Source organism: Heloderma suspectum, chromosome 2 (assembly GCF_057233095.1).
Source record: "Heloderma suspectum isolate Gila_16-S chromosome 2, 16-S_ref, whole genome shotgun sequence".
Taxonomy (NCBI): Eukaryota; Metazoa; Chordata; class Lepidosauria; order Squamata; family Helodermatidae; genus Heloderma; species Heloderma suspectum.
The window spans coordinates 168,756,129-168,773,899 of record NC_139459.1 but is presented as its reverse complement, the minus strand read 5'-3'; the positions used below and the strand labels follow the sequence as shown (position 1 = coordinate 168,773,899).

General features: G+C 46.9%; 1 protein-coding gene across 1 annotated transcript in view; it reads left to right on the top strand.

Moving 5' to 3' along the window:
• LOC146353173 (A.superbus venom factor 1-like) overlaps window positions 1-17,771 on the top strand; it is a 97,770-nt gene that overhangs the window by 48,402 nt on the left and 31,597 nt on the right. Inside the window, 5 exon segments of the mRNA XM_084829703.1 lie at window positions 3,521-3,680; window positions 7,521-7,616; window positions 10,293-10,443; window positions 13,238-13,407; window positions 15,386-15,541. Coding sequence (XP_084685829.1) covers window positions 3,521-3,680; window positions 7,521-7,616; window positions 10,293-10,443; window positions 13,238-13,407; window positions 15,386-15,541 — 733 coding nt within the window.

Here is a 17,771-nt window from a genome sequence, read left to right as displayed (position 1 = left end):
AGCTCCATGGGGGCTGTCAAGTTTCCAAATTCCATACACTTATGTGGAAGTACAAAGAAATTATAGCTCTTTGCTTTGACACATTTTCTTGAAAAAAGGAAATTTTACCTGTGGCCAGAACAAAAGCCACTAAGCCTAACTGTCTGAAATTTGGCAGGCTCAGTCAGCTCTATGGGGGCTGCCAGATTCCCAAATTCCATGCATGTATGTGGAAGCACACAACAGATATAGCTCTTTGCTTTGACAGATTTTCTTGAAAATAGCAAATTTTACCTGTGACTAGCAAAAAAGCCACTGGACCTAACTGCCTGAAATTTGGCAGGTTTGATCAGTTCCACAGGGGGCTACCAAGCTCCAAAGTTCATATATTTATCATACAAACTAAAAACGTTACGGCCCAATGCAAATCAATGGGAAAATGTAAAAAATGCTACGTCTATGCTATTTGTGTTCCCCTTATTTTGCTGTCTTAGTCTACGTAAATGTTTACGTAGACTAAGACGTGCCAAAATAAGGAACACAAATGGCGGCGCCCATGGGCGCCGCCATTTGCATAAGCGCGTTTTTTTTCCCTTTCAAATCAGCCGTGATAGACTACGTAAACATTTACGTAACCTATCACAGCTGACTGCAGGGACGCAAATGGCGGCGGCTGTGGCCGCCGCCATTTGCGTCCCTGCTAGCCAGCAGCCAGATGTCCGGCCGCTGGCGGAGCCAGCTGGCGGCTCCGCAGAATCCCTGTGGAGCGGAGCCGGCCGGCCAGGATTTCAGGGGGGAGGGACGGAGCGCCTCCCCCCCAGCATCAGCATAATCCGCGAACAGGTAAGTGACTTTCGTACATCCCTACATTTGCGGCCGCAGCCCGGCAGCGGATGGAAGTCTGGCTGTGGGCGGCCCCAGCCAGGGAGGATTCCAGGAGGAGGGACGGATCTCTTCCTCCCCCCAGTGGACCCCGGAGCAGAATGGTAAGTGGGGTTCGTACACCCCCAGCAGGATGAAATTGACAAGGTCTTTGACAAGTACAGGATATGGCTCTGCTGGGCTAAAGAAAGTAGTATGTTGAGAGGATTAAACTGACAAGCATATTTACAATGGGAATACATAGCGGACAGGTGGACTTGTGAAAGATCACTGATTTAAAAAAATGATAAAAACAATGTATCATTTACGATCTTACACTTAAAAACAATTACAATCACATTACAATCCCATTAAGGATCTGGAAAAGCATATAAAAACACCATGATCCCATTTGCGCATATTTAAAGACCTGAAAATGCATATTAAAAAACACACAATCCCATCTGCGCAAATTTAAGGAACCGAAAAATAATATTAAAAAACACAACTCCATTTGCGCAAATTTTAAAGAACCAAAAATATTTTTTTCAAAAGCATGTTCCCATTTCCCCAAACTTAAAGTCCTGAATAATACTATTAAAAAACAACCAAATATGATCCCATTTGCACAAATCACAGGAACAGGAAAAATGAGTCTATTTAATGTGCACAAAAAAAGAGAACATTTCTTGCATCAGAAAAAAAAATCTTCTAGAGTCCACTGCTTACTAGAACGGAAACACTGAAAAATCCCATCGAGCTTAATGGAATGGACTTCCCAGTGTTCCACATCCCTACATACACACATGTGTGTGCACGCGCACGCACACACACATGCATTTTTGCAGTAAGGAATTGGTGGGAGGTGAGAGGATGAAGGAAGGGAAGTGTCAGTGGGCAAGCTAAAGCGGTTTCCCAGATCTTCTTGAAATAAGAGCAGAGAAGACCAAGGAGAGGAATGGAGCAGGCACAGCACTGACAGGGCTTGGAGTGGCACAGAAGGGGAGGTCTGCTCACCAGTCAGTTGCCCGCCTGGGCTCCATCCTCACCCAGCGGCTTCTGAATCAGGGAAGAGGGACGTTGCTGGGCTTGCAGGCAGGTCAGCGATGTGTACTGCTACTGGAGCATCACTTAAAAGACGCTTGAGAGGGGATGGGAAAGAGACCCTGCTGCCATGCTCTCAGAACTCCACTCAACACAGGGAACATGCATGGGGGAAATGGGGCATGGAAGCTCTAGAGCGTTCCTACCTCCCTCACAACCCTGTTGGTCAGCGCCTCTGATTCTCCACCCTAGTGGAGAATCTAAATAAACTAGTATTTTTCCCAAGGGGGGAGAACACGAGCGGAGGGAGCAACCCTAATGGGGATAATAACCAGAGAGATGAAAAGGTCAAGTAGCAGCAGCCACTTCTCTCCCTCTGCTCAAGATATCACTTTAAAAAACCCATCATGGGAAACTTATGCAGAGCAGGACAGATGAAATTGTGTACCAGGTGAAATTCAACATGGGACAGACCCAGCCTGTGAGCTGGAGGTTCTCCATCCCTGCTCTATACCTTAAAAGGTGATTTAGGACCTATTTACACTACAAACCAATATTGCCTTTTATACTAGTTTCATGGTGTCCCCAAAGAATCCTGGGAGTTATAGTTTGATGAGAATGCTATCAGCAATGTGGATGAAGATGTGTTAAGACGTTTCCTTTAATTTACATGGATGTGTGCTCATTACATCCATGTAAAGCAAACGCATGCAAGGGATCTTTCTTGTGTTGAACTCTGGGTGCATAGGAAAATTTGATACCCCAAAATTGAGGGAGTCAGAGACCACAGATAAGTTCTCTGTGAGCAATTAATCGTTTTAGTAAAGAATTTAAAATGAATTAAAAGCACACATCAGAGGAATTAGAAGCATACATCCAAAAGAAATTGACATTGGAAAGGTTGAAAGTTAACACACATTTAAAATGAGTAGTCACGCTAGCTGCAATGGGATACATAGAAAATGGTGTGAGTGTGTGTGTGTGTATGTGTGTGTGTGTGTGTGTGTGTGTGTGTAAAGAGAAATGAATTAAAAACAGCATAAATGAAAACTAGCCCTTGAAGTGGGAGGTAAATGCCAGTCCAAAATCTGAGCGTGAGTACCTTTCTAGCAAAGTATGTGTGTATGGCTAATTATGAAGAAAGGGAAAGTATGGATGTGGGAGGGAGCTACAATCACTGGCTTCAGCAGAATGAGAATGAATCTGAATGAGCACATTAAAAAATTGCACTTACATCTGGGAGAATTTATATATCGGGGGTTTGTCCGGGTTTCTGTACTCTACCCTCTTTAAGAGGTCGGGGCCTGGGAATCATCAGGCAGGGGTTGCACTGGAGGCCTATTTCCTTTTTAAGGCAGAAACTATTATAGGGAATTATAAAGATAAACAGCCTATTGTAGGAAGGAAAAGGGAGAGGACACCATTGCTGTGCACTGCAGAATGCTTCCCGCATGATGCACTGTTCGGGTGTAAGCTAAGTTGTAAGTCAGCACAATATGTGAGACTTTGGACAAGCCACAGTTCCCGCATCTACTTATTGATTCCCCTGCCATGCTTGGCCTCACATAATAAGGCCGGTAGCTAACTACAGCAAGCACTTTGAGGCGGTTCAGCTGATGCACCATGTTTTCAACAGGCTAACGGCATACACGGCAAAGGTCTTTGCCATTGCTTCTGAACTAGCAAATATCGATGCCAATGTCCTCTGTGGATCTGTGAAATGGCTGATTCTGGAGAGGCAAAAACCAGATGGAGCATTCTATGAAGAAGCCCCTGTGCAGTTCACATCAATGACGGTATGCTTTTTTCTGTTATTAATTGATTTAAACAAGCCCAGGAATTTTCAAGTTCCTAATTCAGAGGAACACAACTCAGGAATTAATTAGCAGACTGTACTGAAGCTAGGTGGGCCATTAATCATCTTCTTCTGTCCAGTGATAATGGCCAGTTTGAAGCTCAGAGAGGTTTGCAAACAGGATGTGATGTGATATGCACCCGTACTATTGCTGTGTAGCATAACCTTTCTGTAGTGCACAGAATACAGACTCTGTAAGTGACACAGTCGCTTCCCAGAGGACATACAATCTGCACCAGATTAACCAGAGGGACAAATGAGAGTCGAGGGACCGAGATGAGAGCAGTATAGTTAATAAGATGTTACTGGGACCGCTCCCCATGTTTTCGTGCACGTGTCTACATAATCTTACATTTATATGCATGTACATGGAGAAACCAAACTAATAGGACCGTTTCTGGTATGCACAAAGTACCAGGGGGTAGGCAACCATTTTGGGCTCGTGGGCACATTTGGCGATTTGAGAAACTGACCTGGCCACCACCATGGGCTGCCATGAGAGGTGTGGCTAGTCACAAAGGACAAGTATTCTGCCCCAAAGACTTGAATGCAAGGCAGAGGTGGAGTCTGAGTCACAACACACTGAACAACTCCTTTGAAACCACAGTTTTCAGTGCCAATAGAAAAATATTTCACAGAAGACAAACTCTTTCTCTCCCCACCCTCAGCCAGCCAATTCATTCCCCCGTGTGTTTTTCTCTGGATCACCACCCATACACCCACAATCTGGATCACCACCCATACACTCTCACACACACACCAGCTCACCACCCATAGGCATGCACTCTCTTCTTCACACACGCCCCAGTCATCCATCCTCCATCCATTCATTAGCATACATAAGCACGCACGCACGTGCGCACACACACACGCGAACATCCAGTGAATCTATCATGCAAGCAAGCAAGCACACATACATGCATACATGCATAAACACACTTCTCTCCCTTCTCCTCACTATAAGCACATGAAAAACCACTCTCACTCTTTTTCAGGATCCCTCCAAAATCCCCCTAAACCCTTTGTGTGTGTGTGTCTCTTTCTCGCACACATGCAGCCTCCATCTATTCCACTTTTTTAAAAAGTAGAAGGGCTTGGGTTCCTTGCAGGTGCCTAAAAAGGTGTCTGGGGTGCACTGATTGTCTACCCTCATGGTAGACTATGTAGTGTACCACACTAGAGTGGGGAAACTAGCTTACAACACTAACATTAAGAGTTAACAATACAAATTCCCTGATCAAGCACAGAGGCATCCACTATGGGTTATGTCCCCCCACCAATCAGGGCAAGGCAGGGATCATGTGACCAGGCTTTTAACCTAGTCCAGCAGTTCTGGCTCCTCCCCTCCAGCTCATGCCCTGTCTTTGCCCAGAACAGAGCTCGCCTTCATACCTCAACCAAACTCCTTGATATTTCCTCCTACTATTTGGTCTCTTTACTCCTGTTTTTCTGGTGTTTAAAAGAACAACAACCCCCCTTACCTTTCCTCATCTCTGGACTCCTTTCTCCTCTCTGCTCCTGATGTAGCACAGATGCAGGTGAAAAAGCCTGCAAATGATGAAAAGAGTTGTACATATCAGCATTATGGAGCAGAGAAGCCAGTGGCTGGTCCAGATCCCCAGCGACACAGCCGGGATGCTTTCTTACCAATGTATAACACTGCAGTCTCTCCCAGGTGACACTGCAAAGGAAATTCCCCTCTATAAGTCCTTATTATGGCCTCCAGAGTTTCTGCTGATCAAAGCAGAGGCAGAACGTGCAAATGCCTTAAGCTTCTGTATACCTTTCCACTGATCTCTCTGCTTCTCATGATCCTCAGAAGGATTCAGGACAGAGCAATAACAAGTAAACATCATATTAACAGCCCCTCATTGGCCAAGAAGGCCCTGTTATCTGGACCTGGTGACCATGACTGTCCAGCATGACTGGAGATTACTAGGCTGTACCAGGGTCCAGTGGTGCACCCCCACCCAGAGATGTTCCACCTGATAGCCTCGAGGCTGAAAGAAACAACCGGGGGTATTCTGAGAAAGGAGGGCCTTAATATCCTTCTCTCATCCAGAAGAGCATCATCCACTAACGAAGGGTAGTAATACATGGAGAGCTTACTTTAAGTAAGCCAGAGAATTGGGTAGAAAACAAGGGGGTGGGGATATTCAGCATATCCTACCTTTTTGTCAGGCTTAATCCTGTCAAAAGAATTAAGCACAAGCATGCTGAAGAGACAAGTAGCAGCATCAGTTGACAGGTTCAGATCAGTGTCCGATTACCCACATATTTGGAGATTCCTGAGAGGGACTGCTTTACTCAGCCAACCAGTTGTTCACAGACTCCCCATGTGGACCGACACTGGTTGTGTTGGGGACTTCCAATGATCACTGTCTCCATCTTGACCCCTAAAATGGATTTCTTAATAGCTACAACCCACAATTCTGTTTTTCATGCAGCTATGGTGGTTCGCTGCACTGAGCCATCATTCATTCCCAAAGTAAACTTGGTCCTTTACCGTTTCTCTTCTGATATTCCATCTCAAACCAGTGCTCCAGCAAGAGGGAAGGTCATGGGGTTTTGTGGTGTGTTGTGTGTATCCATTCTAAAACTTTTTCCTATTAACGTTTTCTTCAGTAAAATTTTAAACCTCGTGGTTTAAAAGTGGTCTCTTTTCTTTTGCGATTACCCACCCCATATCTAATATCCAACCTGCACATTACCTAAAGTAATGAGACCCAGATGGTTTTAAGCCAGAAAAAAAAAATCCACCTGGTGGCAGCAGAAAAGGTCACAGGAAGGGAAGGGCAGCTAGGAGTGAGGGCACACTATTTGCCTGTTTTCCCGTCCACTTACAGAACAGGGTGCTGCTGTTCCATGGTAGACGGAAAATACCAAAACCAACTCAGTGAAAACGAAGCATGTTCAATGGGCATGGAATGCCAATTGTTTGTTAGGGGCAGGGGGACTGGAAAGCAAGAGCTGGCCAGCATCCTGAACAGGAACACTCTGCGCTGCAACAGTTTGTTGCCGATCCCACTTGTGTGTATGTATTTATTAACAGTGTTTATAGGCTGCCTTATAACAGAGATCTCAGGGAAGCCCCCAACATTTAATACTGGGCTAAGTAGAGCAATAAACTGATATGTTTATAAACTTGTTCTTACATTAATCTTAATTAAAATAGGGTGTTTGTGGTTAGCCTTAAAAATAACATTGGGGAAATTTCCCTTTCCAGTGGATGGTGACATGCTTGGACAAAAGCTGTAGCTGGTGTACGCCCAACTAAAACTATCCATTTTGCCCTGCGGTGCTTCGGGCTGTGAACAAGTGCTTCTTATTTCTGCAGGCTTAGCACCAGTTGGGGGCATTGTCTCTTCCCAGAGGTGCTTCCCTTTGAATGACAGATAGCTCCCCTCCTGGTGTCATTTCTGCTACTCATTGGCCAAACCGGCATTAACCTCTTTCACTTAGGGCAGTCCTCTGAGGATGTGGAAGGAGCTGAGACTCTCTTGAACAGACAGATCACAACCACTTTCAATCACTGAAGATCAGTTTTGTGTTTACTGGCACCCAGCTCTGAACCTGACCTCAAATTTTATTTTTAAAAGCACTATTTAAGAAAATCCACAATTTCCACAGTTTTCTAAGGTTGAGATTTACCTGCTTTCATATGGCTGCCTCTTCTGCAGTAATCTGAGCTATGACTGTTGAAACTTGAGGGAAAAAGTGTTTGAATTGACACTGCATCCAGAGGCTGATGGCTGTCCCCTCTCCTTTTGCTTCCTTCTAGGGAGGCTATCAGTACAGCGAGCCAACGGTGTCATTAACAGCCTTTGTCCTGGTTGCATTGCTGGAGACCAGAGATATTTGCAGGAATCAAGTCATGGTAAGTATCTCTATGTGGTGTAACATCTCCTATAATACAATGTAAAAGCAGCTGTGGGGGTGCAAGTTGGACGCATATGGTATCAGTAACCCCCCCCCCCCGAAGCAAAGAGATAATTGGGGGGCTGATTTAAATAGGGGAAAAGCATAGTGTTAAAGCCTTAAAATGCCTCTTCCCCTCTGCTGCAATAAATCTCTTTAGAAATCACAGGGTCTCCTGCACCACATCTAATTTCCCCCTAATAAGTAGTCTTAGGTTACACTCGTGTTTTCAGAAGGTAAGTGTGTGACCAAGATGAAACCTAAATATGCATAACTGCATTCGTTCACATCCCTCCCGTGTCAGCCTTTGCCTCTGCCATTTCTCCCCTTTTTTATTTCTGCACACACCCCTGACCCAAGCCAGCCAGGGGCTACAAGTGCATGGAAGCAAGGTTCTGTGGGCATATAGCTAACTGGATGGGGAATCACATGCAGAAAGGATGCGGTGAGCTATTGCCAGCCTGATCCAGCAGCCAGGACTGCACAGGTGTAGTCAGAAACAAAGCCAAAATCTCACTGTTCAGATGCTTGGGAGGGCGAATGCAGATTGCATTCAGTTCTTCCCTAATCCCTGCTCTCTTCCCTGCCGGTCCGTGAGATTACCATTTCTGTTATAAGGCTGCACACACCCAGCCCCAGCTGCTGTGCCCACTCAGTTTATCAGTGTCAGTGACTAGACAGTAAGCTTCCTGGGGGAGAGGCCTGTCTTTTGCTTCTGCTGCCCTGAACTCTGATAGCATTACATAAAGAATTTATTTAAACCCACCCACCCAATTAGTACCCAACATTCTGGCATGGTGTAGCTTGACCGGGGGGAATCTTCCTGACAACAGAATGAGAAGCATGTTGGAGTATTAGCCAGATTTTCACAGAGTTGGCTTTGCTCCGTCAGGGACACACGAAGCAAGATAAGCCAAGAGTACCGTGCCTTTAAAATCTGGTTTTCAGGGGTCACACAGAGCTTGGCTTGAAAAGAACATACTTCCAGGTGGGGTGGGGGGAGTAGAACTGAATGTCATCAAACTGGCAAGGACTGCTCAACCAATGAGAGAGGCTTGTTTCCCACCCCTGTCCAGGCTCCCCCTTGCTACTACATTATTATGAATGGAGAGCAACTAATTTCCCCCATGTGTGCAGATTTTTCTGAAGAAGCCAAAACCCTCAGTTCTCAAGTGCAGCATCTGAAGGCTCCCCCTGAGAGTTTCCCCCCACCCCATTTTCGACCCATTCCAGCAATCTACCTCAGGAAAGTTACTGCTCCTGCCCCATTTTTCCCCATGTGCGCACTTTTGCCTTGAGAAGCCAAAATCCCCAATGCCCAAGTGCAGCATCTGAAGCCCCCTCCTCCCCCTGAGAGCAGCTCAGCCCCTCAGTGTTGCTCCTTTCCAGCACTGTGCCCCGGAGTTGTTGCTTCCAGCCCCCACTTTCTCCCTTTCTCCTTGCTCGCAATGAGAAGCTCCCATAAACTCGAAAGATTGCTACTGTGATGAAGCAGAGAAGGGACTTTACATAACAGAGAAACAACTTTACATCAGAGAAACTACAGCACATCAAAGAAGTACAACAACACAATAAAGATTTAAGAGAGCATCAGAGAAGCGAAAGAGTGCTTTAGGGGGAGTTACTAAAGTTAGCCTTTAATACTTTCACTGCAGGGGAGCAAGATTTATTTCTTACTTCTGAGTAAACATGCACAGAAGGGGGAGTATATGTTAAAGATTAAAAGCAGGCTACCTAAGGTGAATGAGTGTCCCCACTAATGCAGTAATGTGAGGGGTCACTGCTGCGCTCCTGGGGATTTTCTCAATGGGAAAAACTACTTCCACGGGGAAACAAGAGGGAATGGGGCATCCCACCCCCTTGACCACGTCACCACCAGGTCACAGGGACACACAAAGAATGTAATGTGGGGGACATGGCACACTGTGGTAAAACCGCCAGGGAGCCACTTTCAGTAAAAAGGAGTAAAAGGAGTTTCAGAAAATGCGGCTTTTCAAGAGGGAAGCGGCTGGTTGGCAACAGATTGGTGATGGCATCATCTGTCTGTCGCAAAGGAATTCAGACTGCTCTAACTTTGCACCAAATTGCTCGTGAAGACACCCCCGGGAAACTGGACCCAAGACGGTGCTTCATAGAGCAAGCTGATTTGGCTCTCTTCTTGCGGCCTGTGGAACATAGTTTTCATCCCACCTTAGCAGCCTGAATGCTCGCTTGTTCAGCAATTCACAGGTGTAACAACTTGCCTGGCCAGAGCCTGCTCTGCCTCTAGAGTCCTGATAATGCCACACATTTGAGTATGGTTTGTTTTCTCTGGTGCCTGGTGCGGCGATCTCTGGCTCACCACCCACTAATCTTACTAGAGAAACCCCAAGTGCAGCATTCCCTGTGCGGTTCCCCTCCTTCCATCTTACTCCCATTTGGAGTGTGGAATGTCTCCAAGTCAGCATACAGTGAAAGAAAGAAGAGGACGCTTGTCCTTTTGGTGTCCCTCCTTTGCCTCTAGTTAGTATGAGAGACTCCTCCATCTAACTGGCTGTGCATTGCACGCTAGAATTAATTTCAGCATAATGTTTGTAAATTGCTCCCCAAACGCTCCTGTCCTGACATATATATATGCTCTGCGTTTATTATCCAGAATGTAGAGGCCAGCGTCACCAGAGCCAGTAGCTATTTATCGGGAAGGTATGAATCTTTGCAAAACCCTTACACCGTGGCTCTCACGTCCTATGCTCTCGCCCTAGCAGGGGTGCTGAACAATGAAAGAGTACTCCTGAGAGCATCCACAGGTAAATGTGTCGGCAATTAATTGAATACAAGGAATATATCACATTTTTAAGGCAGGCAGTTCATGTAAAGAACAGAACGAGAGAAGCAGCAAGCTTGAACAGAGACCCGTAATGAGCACAAGGCCTAGATATTTGTGCTAAGCAAAGTGAGTTGACAGTACTGTAGGAAGTAAGAGTGCACTCTAGAGTCCTCAGTAACAGTGCAATGGCCTCTGGAGCATATTCCCTATCCCATCCCAACACATGCCCTCCCTTTCCCCTTTCCCCATCAACTGTTGACGAGGAAGTATGCAATTGGCACAGTGTACCATTTCTGGCCATGGGTCCTGATGCCCTGTGGTGCCTCAGTTATGGTGAGTGGTGAGGGCCTCACATCACTGGGTGTTGCTGTAGCTTGGGTTGCAAGGTTCTACTAGGGATCAAGTCCTTAGCAGGGGTTTCAATTGGTCAGGTTTCACAGGCACACCAGATGGGAATAGAGCAGCACCAGGGAAACCTCTGAATGGGGCTGGAAGCTGGAGAGGGTTGTCTGCAAGGAGCAGATCAAGACTGAGTCTTAAATAAGACTGTAGCTTCATTTAGGCTGGTCTCTTAAAGGATTCGGACATGTTTTAGCAGCCTCAAGCTGCGATGCTGTGGGAGTGGCTGTGGCAGGCTACTTTCCTAGAGTTTGAAGACGGCAAGGCAAGCTCGTCTGAATGCAGAGGAGCTGACCTCCAGGGTGTTTCTGGGGAACTGGGTCCTGGGGAGGTGGAAGCCTCATGATGCCTTTCCGTGACTGAATCCTCTCCCTGAATCATTAACTCTGGAGCCTCTTCTTCAGAGGGCAAGGGACTGGGATCCTCTCACAACAAGGGCTCATGGTCCATGACACCTAGCCAGAGATGGTGGGAGGGAGGGGAAGAACAGGATACACCTGGTCCTCTATCTTTCACTAGAAAGTGACTCGTGGTGGAGGAGATGTCTTAGCTGACATCTTAGTCTATAGAGCAGTGGAGGAACCCCAGGCCACAGGCTAAATCTGGCCCAGCAAGCCTCCTTATCTGGCTCACTGAGGCCCCAGGTAAGACCCCCCCCCTTCTTCCTGAAGCCTCAAACTTTGGAGAAGGGCAAGGGGTGAGGGAACGCAACTCATGTGGGAGCCATTGCCTGAAGGCACCTGGAGTGCCTTGAAGCAGCAGTTTCCGAAAGCTCCCCCTGCCCGTTGCCTCTAGAAGTGGCGGCTCCTGAAGGAGCAGCAGCAAAGAGGGAGCCGCTCCAGAGGTTCCTCTCTGTGCACTGAGAAAGGGGCTCCATTTTCTCATGTACAGAGAGTAAATGCAGTGCATTGGTGATCCAAGAGCGATGGTTTTCTGGATTGCCAACTTGCTGCATTTCCTAGCCAGGAAAGAGCTGGGCAGTATGTTTGTGTGAGTGTGTGTGTGTGTGTGGGCGGGGGGGGGGGTGCCCTCTGGCCATCTCTGATCATCACAGTATCCCCCCACTGCATTACCATTCTGTGTGTGTGTGTGTGTGTGTGTGTTGCGAATGATATGTGTGTATGAATGGTGTGTGTGAGAAAGGGGGCAGGGGCTCTGGCCTACCCATTTTGGGCTTTGGCTCTGTCCACTGCTGGCATGCAGCCTGACAGGTTCCCCAGAGGCCTAGTTAGGCCTTCAGGCCTAAAAAGGTTCACGTCTCCTTCTTCCCTAATATCAGCTGACATTTCATGCAAAGAAACCATCCTATGCCTCACTCTGAGAACCTCTCGAAGTGACACAGTCCGGGTTATGTCACTTCTCCTTGTACAACATTGCAAAAACAAAGAAACACCCATTCCTCTGTCATGCAGGGTCAACCCTCCGTCGAGTCAGGCTGAAGCCAAGTGCTTAGGCAGCAAATTGGGAGGAGCGGCAGATCATGGCTGTGGGCCCCTGTGCACCCAGAACTGCCCTCCCGCCTGCTGCAGTGGCTGCCCGGGCTGGCTTGCCTTGGTGGAGCAGCACCACTGTGCCTCTGCCATCAGTGGAGGCTGCCCTTCCAGTGCAGAAAGCCAGGTGTGCCTGCAGTGCTGGCCATGAAGCAGTCACTGGGAAGTAGGTGGGTTTCTCTTTTGGACTGAAGTCTGCAGGAGGAGGAAGCTGAGGAGAGGGAGGAGGAGGAGGAGGAGGAGGAGGAAACACTACAGCCAGAGAGCAACTGGTGTAGCTTTCTGGAGTGGCACAACCATGCCTTGCTCTGAGGGGTTCTCCGAGCAAGCCACCAGGCAGCTGGACTCTCTGGGAAGCCCCACCAGCTGCTTCCCTGATGTGGCAACAGGAGAGTAGCCAGCGCGGTCTCCAGAGAGAGTCCGCCTGGCTCAAATACCTTACTCTGTGAGGTATTTCACTTCCCAGTATCTCACTTAGAAGTATCTCACTTCCCAGAGTGAGGCATCCTGAGGTGGCCCTCGAGACTGCCTGTGCTACCATAGCACAGTCTATCTCCAGGACCACCTCTACGGCAGTGCCTTGCTCTAGACTGCAGTGGTGGCAGGAATGGGGGAGAGGAGGAGAAGGATGGTGGCAACAGCCACCACCAACACCAGGAGGGAGGGACAAGAGGGTGGTGTCACATTCTCCCACCTCAGCTGGCAGGAGGTCCTGTGGGTTCAAAGAGGACCAGACTAACAAAGCAAGTTTTTAATTTACTATGTGTTGTAGCACTTTGGTAATCTCTTACCGGAAACTGACAGAAGTGAGATGGGAGGTATGACTTCTTGGAATAATGGGCTCATGTGTCATAAAGACACATTTGGTTCTTTGCTGGTATTTAGATGGAAATCGGTGGGAAGATCACAATAACTATCCCATTAGCATTGAAGCTACCTCCTACGCCTTGCTGGCTTTACTGAAAATGAAGAAGTTCAAGTTTGATCATGTTGTTGTCATAGCCAGATGGCTGATAGCACAGAAATATTATGGAGAAACATTTAGAAATATCCAGGTGAGAATCTGTGTTACTACCTTTCACTGCAGACTTTATGCAGTGACTTCTGAAGAGCAAGTTCCCTAAGCTGAACTGCTTAAAACGCAACAGTAGCCTGTAGGAAGTGATCTGTTTGAAATTCACTGAGGAACTCTTCTCTATCATGAGACAGAGGCCTGCACAGATGTGTGGCTGAATTGTCCCTTTAGAAAGATGATGGCCACACCAGCCAGATCAATTCACTTGCACCAAGGCATGCTGATCAGTCCCTTGGCATTAATGGGCTTTCTTTCCCTATTTGCAGCATTATTCTATCATTATTTTAACATTTTGAGAGTGCCTAAAATGTCTAGGTGCTCTACAGAGCTCAAATCAAGACACATCCTACCAGCAGGGATGCACTTGCAGCAGATAAACTGCAGTAATTTCAAAAACAGTTTTGCACTATTGAGAAGTGTCAAAACAGAGAGCGTGAGTGACTTGCATTTCTGGTTCTGGGATAACTTGTGAAAAGTCATGCATTCCTGGAAGCACAACTCCCTCACTCTTTTTTTTTTCTTTTGGAATTTCCATATTATGTGCAATGCCAACCTCAAGGCTGGAGACAGGCAAGAATTTTTAACAGAGCTGAAAAGTAGTCTGAGAAAGCCATCACTTCCCAGGATGTGCAGTTGTATTTCTTTTGTCCTCCTGTGGTGTCTGGTCAAATTTTCTTAAACTCTCTGTAAAAAGCTATCATCTGTTTCCAGCCTGAGCTTTTCTTTGGGTTTGGATAACCTTCTGAAGAACTACCTCATATCAAGCATGCTCGTCTGATCCAAAGTGCCCATCTTTAAGGGTAGGGCTGGAGAACCTGGAAGCACAACTCCCTCATTCTTTTTCTCTTTTGGCATTTCAGTGCCATAGAGATATTGTTGGACCACAGATCCCATCATGCCCAACTATTGACCATGCTAACTGGGGCTGATGAGAATTGGAGTCCAACAATATCTGGAGAGTTACAGGTTCCCACCCCTGCTTTAGGGAATCCATGTGGATGCATCCAGGATATGTTCTCGATCATCCCAGAATGCAGGACACAGAATAATGGGCTCCAGTTTGAACATCCGGAAAAACTTCCTGACTGTTAGAGCAATACGACAATGGAACCAATTACCTAGTGGGCTCTCCCACACTGGAGGCATTCAAGATGAGGCTGGACAGCCATCTGTCGGGGATGCTCTGACTTGGATTCCTGCATTGAGCAGGGGGTTGGATGCGATGGTCTTACAGGCCCTTTCCAACCCTGCTATTCTAGGATCCTATGAGTCTGTGTTTGGTTGGAATCCATTCAGACCTAATCCATCCCATGTGGGCATTTCTTGTTCTTTGATGTACTATAGTCCAGGACAGATTTATTGGAAGTATTAAAGTAACAGCCACTGGCTGTGTTCAGATGCCACAGTAAGCCAGAATTGCCCAGAATTCTGGATTATCCGGAAAGAGCAAGCATGCTAGTAAACACTACACAATTGCTCCTTTTTGGCTCCTCCTGCCAGTGGAAGAAGTTAAACAAACCATAGAAGCTCCCTCTGTGGTTTGTTTACGTGACGTCTGAACTGGGATCTCTGGCTTGTTCCCCTCGTAACAAGCCAGTATCTTAAGCTAAGAACAAAGCACAGTGTAAGACATTGGCTTGTTAGGTCCCTAGACATGTGCACATGGATGTTTAAAAAAGCATGTGTGTACACAGATGTGAATGTCATCCCCACTTAGGGGTTGGATCCAGATTTGATCCAGCCCTAAGTGTCTGTTGCAGGAAACCCCAGTGCTTCACCAGTAGACATGTAGTAAGCATGTTTGCTACATTAAGTGTGGGAACTGCAGCTTTTGAAGTGCTGCAGTTCCCTAGTCTCCTGTTGTTACCAGACCTTCAATTCATTCATACTAAGGAGCCAATTTAGATGCTCACTGCATGGTGGTACTTCCTTACGCCATTTTCCTTCTACCACTCCAGTCGACTATCATGGTGTTCCAAGCTCTTGCCCAATACGAGATCGACATGCCACCCCGTGACAGCCTGAGCCTGGATGTTTCCATTCTATTTCCACAAAATAATCCAATATTTTTCCAAATTAATGATGAGAATGCCCTCGTTGCCAGGACAGAAGAGGTATGATATTTCTGTGCGGTATTTTTGGCATTATTCTTCGTTTATATTTCCCACCAACCTTATTGGTTCATGCAGGGATCACAAACTAAAGCTCAATGAAACCAGTGATATAAAATAACAGCAAAAGCCAAAATTATTGTTTGCAGTCTCCTTTTAAAGTCCCCCCCCCCCCCAATGGTTTCATCATTCTCACCTAGAAAAAAGAAGCTTTAAAAGAAGTCTTCCTCCGGACCAGAAAATGATCAGTCTTTGTTAAGGAGATAGGAATGGGGCTCAACTGTGGGCTTGTCACATTGAATGCTGAATTGAGAAGGCGCCAGTTTCTGATGCACTCCTTGGAGCTCAGATAGGCATTTTGAGCCAATCACACAAGTCCTTCCACGTGGAAATAGCCATCCCTCTGGAGATGCACCCACAAATAGGACCCAGCAGAAGTCTAGGATTCCGTTCACAGATACATTGAGGAAGTGTTACAGCAGGGGTGGGGGATCTTCTTTTTTTGCTGCAGGGGCTGAATTAACTCCTGGCAAGTCTGTCAGGGCCCACATACCAACCGTGGGCAGGGCCACCCCCATTGTTGGCATGTGGCCTGATACGTTTTCCTGGACACACAAACACCCTCAAATACACCCGTATGTACACAAACCTCATTCACATACCCCGAGTGATCCCGCCTTAGAGGGACAGACCTTCCTCCACGGCCATATCACTCTCCTTTCTCTCTGCATGAAGGAAGGGGCAGCCCTTTTCTCCATGGAGAAAGAGCGCTCTCACCATGGGAGAAGCGACCCAGTCTCTTCCCCCATAGTCTGATCAGTGTCCTTCTCTGAGGGGAGTGGCTTTGGTGGCAGGACCTTGCAGAGGGGCGTCCACCAGGGCTTTGGCTGGGTGGATTGGGAGGCCTCGCAGGCTTACTCTGGCCTGTGAGCTGGTGGTTCCCCAACCCTGTGTTACAGTCTCTACGTCTGTTCCCACACAGGTGCATGTTGGATGGCTTATAAAAGCCTGTGAGCTCCAGACTTTGTCAGAAACAACTCTTGGTTGAACTCGCAGATCTTGACAGAATGAAGTTGGTTTCTGCAGTATATAAGGCCCAAGTCATTTAGATAAGGCTGTGTCTAGTTCAGCACGTGAATTGTGCCGAAAAGGCAAGAGGGAGCCAGTGCAGAAGCTGGAGCAGTGGTCTAAGGTTCACCTAGTGAACCTCTCTAGAGGACATTATAAGAATTTGGCCCCAAGGGTACAAAGGTCTGAAGGATGCTTGCCAGCTGTGAAACTGCCAAGAAAAGGCACCAAGTGCAGTTGGTGAAAAGAGACCCTGATCATGGACACAAGCTGACCTTGGGATGGGAAGCAGTGAAGAAATTGCTTCCCATCCCAAGCTTGCAAGTGACATACATTTAGGACACAAGTACACTACAAACTGAAAGTCCGTTTGAAACTGGTTAACTCTCATCATGGCTTCCCCCCCAAAGGCCTTGGAAATGTAGCTAAGAATTCTTCTTAAATCACAGAACAATTCCCAGCATTCCTTAACTGGGGACAACAACACTAAAAGGAAGTTGAGAGGGGCTTAAAATTTGCAGTGCAGACATTTCTGTAGAGTCCTACTTTTAAAGATTTTGTTTCTTATGTTGCAAGCGGCTAAATTCACCAATTCCACATGTCATAATCAAGATTATGATACATATAACCCATTTAAATCACTGGGAATTGTGCAAGAGCACAGTAGCTCCCATTCATTTCAGCAGAGCATGCACAGGGGATGAGGGGATATGTGGGATGAGCTCCAAGTTGAGAATCTAGGAAGAGCCATGCTGAATCAGACCAGTGCCTATCTAGTCTAGCACTCTGTTTGCACAGTGGCCAACCAGGTGCTTTTGGGACAAGTGGGACTTCAGCACAACAGCATCCTCCTGCTCATGTTCCCAGCAACTGGCCTACAGAGCCACTGATAGCTGTATCCTCCATGAAATACATTGTCTTATTAACACTCTGAAAGTTCACTGACACTTTCATTACACACACACACAATTATTTAAAAATAATCCAATGTAAGTACATGCTAACCAGGGCTGCACCATTGGAAATGTGTTCGAGAAGGTAGAAATTTGTTGTTGTTCAGTCATGTCCAGCTCTTCGTGATCCCATGGACCATAGCACGCCAGGCCTTCCTGTCCTCTGCTCTCTCCCGGAGTGTGCTCAAGTACATATTCGTTGCATCGGTGAT